Genomic DNA, 7,255 nt, shown 5'->3' on the forward strand with positions numbered 1-7,255 from the left:
GTGTGTGCAGCTGGTCACCACTCAGCCTCCCCCATTGCAGCTCCCCGTGTCCCACAGTTCCCCCATCCCTGTTCTCACACTGTCCCATTGTCACCCTGCCACACCACTGCTGTGTGCACTAAACCTTTATTGCACCCCGAAGAGGTCCTCATTGTACACCACCTGCGCCCGCTTGTCGCGGTGTGAGCCCTTGGCACTGTTCTTTACGGCTGTTGGGGCACAGGATGGGGGCAGGGACTCAGCACTGCTGGCACCCCCACACCGTCCCTGTGCCCCCCCAGTGCCCCCCAGCTCACCCAGGGATCCCCAGAGTGATTTCCCAGTGGCGGCATCGAGCAGCGGCTGCTTGCGGGCGATGCTGACACGGAGCTGCATGTCCTGCACCACGGCGCCGTTCAGCTGTGGGGTTGGGAGAGGGGTCAGCACTTGGGAGCAGCCCTTGTATCCCCGCTCTCCCCTCTCAGGGGCGTCCCCAGGCTCCCCCCCCTGTCTTCAGGCTCCTGCAGCCGCTCACTGGCACTGACGAACCTGGGGTCAAAAAATGATTGAGGAGAGCAAGGTAAACACAGAGATAGGGCTCAAATATGGTAGAGTGAACAAAATAAAGGGATAGGAACCACAGATAATGGGGTGGGGGCAATAATGAACTGAGTGGGGTGGCACTCAACTCTCATAGAGTGATTTTCTCTGGGGTCGCCATGACTGCAGGGCTGGGGGAGGTTACCATGGGATCCATTAAAAATTGGTACTCCCTGAAAATCTGTTGAGGATTGGGACTTCCACATGGTGCGCTGTGCTCGTGTTTTGTGCTGCTCTGCAAGATGGGGGCACAGCTTTGTTAAATGGGCTGTGTTACCTCTCGCATTGCTGCCTGGAAGAAGGGAGCAGACTCCAAAGTGTGAGCCCATAGCGTCTGCAGAAGACTGAGGGAGTTTTCTTCATGAAAGCAATACTTTCAGAAGTGCCTTTGTTGGGTATTGGGCAGGTGGTGCCTGCGTGCACCAGGGCTGGAGTCATGGAGGTCATGGGTATCTGATAGGGGCGGTCACCTGTACCACTATATAGGGTTTGTGGCATGGCATTAAACTGGTACATTCGGTGTTACACACTGTGTGTGAGTCCCGTCTGATCCCATGTGCGGAGGCACGGTACTTTCACACAGCAGCCTTGATTTGTCGCCGGATCGGGAGGTGACAATTGGTGACCCCGACGTGATGTGGTGAGAGCGGTCTGGACCGTGTATGCAACAAAAAGCTGATAAATGGGTCACACATGCGAGACTGTTAAAGTACAAGGGAATTCTGATCTCCTCCCCAAAACTGATCCTAGAAACAACTTCAGTGCAGAACCTGGCTCAGTTCCTCTATGGTGAACCAAGCGAGCCCCTAGATCACAATTGCCTTAGGAGAATAGAAGAGCAAATAAAACTGAGACCTGATCTAGATGACATGGAATTACCTACAGGGAAAAAGATATACATAGATGGCTCATCCAGAGTAGATGAAGGAAAAAGAAAGTTGGGCTATGGACTGGTAAATGGAAAAACATTTGAGGTGATAGAATCGAGACCATTGAGCCCGAGCTGGTCCGCTCAAGCTTGCGAATTGTATGCCTTGCTACGAGCCTTAAAACTATTAAGAGGCAAGAGCGGTACAGTATATACAGAATCTAAATATGCTTATGGGATAGTACACACTTTTGGGAAAATATGGGAGGACTTATAAATTCACAGGGAAAGGGGTTAATTCATCAGGAACTGATCCTTCAAGTCTTAAAAACTATCAGAGAACCAAAGGAGATTGCAGTAGTACATGTAAGGGGTCACCAGCAAGGACTGGATCCTCAAATTAGAGGTAATAACCTAGCTGACCAAGAGGCCAAAAAGGCTGCTCTTATGTGTGTATATGAGGTGACCGAAAGGGAGGACCACCCGGCCAGGTTTGCAGAGGGCAGGTCAGATCCTCTTCCCCTGCTTTGTTTCACAGAATCACAGAATCATCAAGGTTGGAAAAGACCTAGAAGATCATCTCGTCCAACCATTACCAATACTGCCCAGCTAAATCATATTCATCAACACAACATCCAGACGTTTCTTGAACACTCCCATGGTCGGTGACTCCACCACCTCCCTGGGCAGTACATTCAAATGCCTGGCCACCCTTTCCGAGAAGTAATATTTCCTAATGTCCAGCTTGAGTCTCACCTGGCACAGCTTAAAACCATTCCCTCTAGTTCTGTCATCGATTACACAAGAGGCCAACCCCCAGCTCACTACAACCTCCCTTCAGGAAGTTATAGAGAGCTAGAAGGTCTCCCCTGAGCCTCCTCTTCTCCAGGCTGAACAATCCCAGCTCCCTCAGCCACTCCTCGTAAGGCCGGTGTTCCAGACCCATCACCAGCTTTGTAGTCCTCCTCTGAACGCGTTCCAGGGCCTCAACATCTTTCTTGCAGTGAGGGGCCCAAAACTGAACACAGTACTGGAAGTGCAGCCGCACCAGTGCCGAGTACAGGGGGACAATTACCTCCCTGTTCCTGCTAGTAACACTGTTTTTGATGCAAGTCAGGATTCCGTTGGCCTTCTTGGCCACCCGGGCACACTGCCAGTTCATGTTCAGCTGAGCATCAATCAGTACCCCCAGGTCCGTTTCCTCCACACAATCCTGTAGCGCTGCCTGGGGTTGTTGTGGTCTTGTTGAACCTCATCCCATTGGCTTCTGCCCAGCTCTCCAGCCTGTCCAGATCCCTCTGTAGGGCCTCGCTACCCCAGGTAGATCCACACTCCCAGCCAATTTGGTGTCATCTGTGTACTTACTGAGGGTGCACTCAATGCCCTCATCCAGGTCATCAATAAAGATATTGAAGAGCACAGGCCCCACGTCTGTGGAAAAAGATGATACAAATGGGGATTCGGGAAAATGAAACGGGAAAATGGATACTACCTGATGGACAGGAGGTTTTACCAAAATCAGTAGCTACGAGGGTGTTACGGATGTTCCATGAACAAACGCATTGGGGTACTTGAGCCTTAGTGAATCAGTTTTTCAATAATTATATGTGTATAGGGGTATATAACATAGCAAAGGGCATTGTTAATGGATGTATGACTTGCTGAAGGGTGAATGCAAAAAAATATGAGAAAAAGAATCCCAGGAGTGTGAGAATTGGCTTATCAACCCTTCGCAAGGATCCAGCTGGACTTGACTGGACTCCCCAAAACTGGGAGGTACAAATATTTATTAGTGATTGTAGACCACCTTACAAAATATGTTGAGGCATTCCCTATGGCAAGGGCTACAGCACAAACTGTAGTAAAGGTACTATTAGAAAGCATAATTCCTCGATATGGAATTATAGAAGCAATAGATTCTGACAGGGAACCACATATTATGTCAAAGGTTACACGTGACACAATGAGAATTCTAGGGATTAAATGGGAATATCATACTCCTTGGCACACTCAGAGCTCTGGTAAAGTAGAACAAATGAATGGAGAAATTAAAAAACAACTTAACAAATTAATGGTAGAAACAAAGACCTCTTGGATAAAATGCTTGCTGTTAGCTCTGTTAAGTATACATGCGAAGCCCAGAACTGATCTGGGAATCTCACCTTTTGAAATGCTTTATGTTGTGCCCTATAATCTTGAAATACCTCTTGACCACCCCCATTTACAAGATTATCAGTTAAAACATTACCTTATACAATTAATGAATAGGCACAAGGAATTACAAAAGAAGGGTCTGATTGCACAGCAGTCCCCATTGGAGATAGTAATCCATAGGATACACACCAGGGGATAGGGTCCTAATAAAAACTTGGAAAGAAGCCACACTAACACCACAATGGGAAGGTCCCTATGTTGTTTTACTTACCACAGAAACAGCTATTCGAACCGCAGAGAGAGGATAGCCGCGTTAAAGAACTCATCAATGATGAGCGGTGGGAGGTAGCTCCTGGGAGCGACGACCTGAAACTCACACTGCAACGAGCCCGATAGGTATTCCAGGTAAAGGCTCCCCCCTGAAGAACACTACTGCTGCTGGGAAGAACCAAAAACCCTCATAACTAGTTGCAACCCAGTTGACAAGTGAGGCAGAGGAGTGAATTGTGGGGAAAGATGGGCCTTAGGGGCATCCATTGTTACTTGGGGATTCCTGCAGTGACCACATTTTGTATAGCGGTGCAACACCATTCACATCAACCTTTCCAGTGGAGACTAATTAGGCTTGAGAACCAAAAAACTCTTGAGACTGTTACTACGGCTGGTAAGGGATATTATTTTTGCCCAAGTTCAAACCCAGGGAGGGGATACTGCAACCACCCAAACTCATATGATTGTGCCTATTGGGGATGTGAAACTATTGCCTCAGATTGAGCACCTGGGGGTGGGAAGGATAAATATCTACCAGTAGGGTATGGACCCTATGTGTGCACACCTCCTGACCGAAACCCACAGTTGGGAAGACGGGCTATGTGGGGAGAGAGAGATATCTGCCAGCAACTATGAATAAATGTAACAAATCCAGATAATCCAGTGTGGCTATTAGGGAAAATATGGGGTGTAAGATACTGGGAGCCTGGGACTGACCAGGGAGGATTCATACAAATAAAGAAAGAAATACCAGAAATTCCTCGGGCAGTCGGGCCCAACAAAGTGATATTAAAAGAAAATATGAGAATCCGAACCCCAGGGGCATTTGGGATGGTCCGGCCCACGGTAACCAAGGAAACATTGGCTCCTGGCGGGACAACAGAGCCGTCCCCTATAAATACTACAGGAAGTAGCGAGGCAGTACTTGAAAGCGACACCTGGAAAGTCATAAGTTCCAGTTTCCAGGTACTGAACCAGACTAACCCCAATGTAACCGAACGTTGCTGGTTATGTGTAAGCATAAAACCTCCTTATTATGAGGCAATAGGGGATCCGGATAGCCCAACGTATTCAAATGAAAGTAGTCCTTCTCAATGTAATTGGGGACAAGAGATAGGAATAACTTTAACCCCAGTATCTGGGAAAGGTAGATGTGTGGGGACTGTTCCAAAAGGGAAAAGTGACTTACGTAATGCCACAGAAAAGGACTTATATTCACATAAATGGTTAATCCAATAATAAAATGCAAATAATATCAGGTGGGCCTGTTCATTACCACATTATTATCAACTATAGCTGGACCTCCGTTGTTATTAATTATAGTGTTAACCTTTGGACCATGTATTTTTAATCGGGTGGTTGCAATCGTAAAGAATCAATTAGAAGCAGCTCATTTAATGTTAATACGCGCTAAATATGAGACCATAGAGCAGGAGGATGAAGATAGGGAGATATATGCGTTAAGCCAGCAAGCACTCCAAAGATTCAATGAACAAAATAAGTAAGTTCAAAGAAAAAGGAGGGATTGTAAAAAGTTTATGAATGTTTATTCATTGTACTGGGGAGGGGGATGTGGCTGAGGGGCTGTACTGGAGCAGGGTCGAGCGAGCTTCCCGGTTTTGTAAGCACCCCTGCGGGGACCAGAGCTGCCTGCGCGTCCTGCTTTCCCTGCTCCTGTTTTCGCCGCTTCGCCCCCCACCCAGCCCCAGATTGGGCGGGTTCGGGGCGGGAAGCGATGGAAGCCAGCAATAGAGAGCGGTGGCGCCTGGCAACACGGGAGAGCAGTCTCAGAGCTCTGACATGCAGCCAGAGGGACCAAGAGACTATAAAATCAGGAGCCAGCAGGTGGAGCGTGCGCGCCGCGGGTGGAGCTCCCTCCCTGGACAGCAGTTATTATCTCCATGCTTGACACCACCAAAGGCACCGAGGGAGAAGCAAAATTAGGTGCACAGAGGCTCAGAGACCACAAGAAAGCAGTGCAAGTCCTGAGCCCTAAAGGAGCACCCAGCACAGTGCGAAAGGACGGAGCCCATCTGCAGCCCAGCCCTGAACCTTCACCCTCTGTGGCCAAAGCCCTCAGCCCCAGCACGGGGCCTGCAGGCACCGTGCTCTGGGGCATGGAACAGATGGCAAAACAGGCAAGTGCAGCCCCAGGGCCTCCTGCTGCCTGCCCACAGGCAGAGGCAGGGCAGCAAGGGAAGGATCTGAAGAAGCAGAGGCCAAGAAGCCACGCTCACTGGACTGCAGCTGAGTTGGGACTTTGTGCTTTAGCATTTGGGGGACCTGCCCCCCCAACCTGACAGCATGGCTCAGAGCTGCCCCCCCACAGCCCCCTGTGATGGGGAGCAGGGCAGAGCTCTGTGCCAGCTTCCTGGGGCTGTCCTCATCATGTTCAGTGCCTGGGACAGGATCTAGATTGAACTGCATTTTGGGGACAACAACTCTTAACAGCATTACGAGATTCAGTTTAACTCAGATTGCCTCGACCTCAGGCAGAGGCTGTTACAACACCAGAAACCCTTGAGCTCCCCAGCCCACCCCCAAAATGAAATCAATGACAACAGCACCCAGCTTGAACCGTGAGGTAGCTACACCAAATCAACACACACCCTCCATCTCCCCAGATCAACACCCCCCCACTCTTCCACATGGGAGATACCGACCCACACAGGTACTGAGACACCAGTACCTATGGTACACCCAGCTACAGCCACACGAACGCAGACATACACATCCCAATGGAAAAGAACAGGCTGAGAGGGCAGCGCTGCCCCCACCTCCCAGTGCTGTGCGTCACAGGGCAACCATGGGGCCTGTGATCCATCCTGCCCAGCCCCACAGCACAGGGCTCAGCTGTGACCCAGGAGCAGCCACCATCCTGTCCATGGCAGGGTGACCCTGCGCATGCCATCGTGCCCTCCACCAGGCCATGGAAACTGCATTTTCTTCTTCCCCTCCCCCCCATTCCCAGAATGATAAAAGACAGACTCCATCAAGTAAATAGAGATGCTCCTGTTTCAAGGTGTGCAGAAATTCCCACCCTGCAGTGGTTTGAACGAGGGCTGGTGGCACAAAATAACGGGGCTGCAGAAAGCAGAAGGAAATTGGTCTGTGCTTTATGGGGCACATCCAGGAGCTCGTCTGAGATCCGAGTTCAGCACCAATGGGACCACACAGAGAAATCATTAAGTCCGAGTTCAAACGTCGTTTCCTCAGTAACCAAAGTGAAGTGAGAGAGCATGAGGAGAGAATACCATTCCCAGGGCTCAACGCAGCCATTCCCCTGCAGCATTTGAAGCACGGACTCAGATGTGAATGATCCAAATCCTTTATTACAAGTTCTCACATCTCTTATAAACCTTCACAAGTTTTTTTTTTCTAACT

At 49.5% G+C, this 7,255-nt stretch overlaps 1 protein-coding gene across 1 annotated transcript in view; it reads right to left on the reverse strand.

The window, feature by feature from the left end:
- Positions 1-107: 107 nt before the first annotated feature.
- The window catches only part of NELFE (negative elongation factor complex member E), a gene marked incomplete at its 5' end in the record, with an annotated part of 9,314 nt that continues 2,166 nt past the window's right edge, over positions 108-7,255 (reverse strand). Inside the window, 3 exon segments of the mRNA XM_015884839.2 lie at positions 108-209; positions 297-399; positions 515-528. Coding sequence (XP_015740325.2) covers positions 127-209; positions 297-399; positions 515-528 — 200 coding nt within the window.

This window comes from Coturnix japonica, chromosome 26 (genome assembly GCF_001577835.2).
Source record: "Coturnix japonica isolate 7356 chromosome 26, Coturnix japonica 2.1, whole genome shotgun sequence".
NCBI classification, from domain to species: Eukaryota; Metazoa; Chordata; class Aves; order Galliformes; family Phasianidae; genus Coturnix; species Coturnix japonica.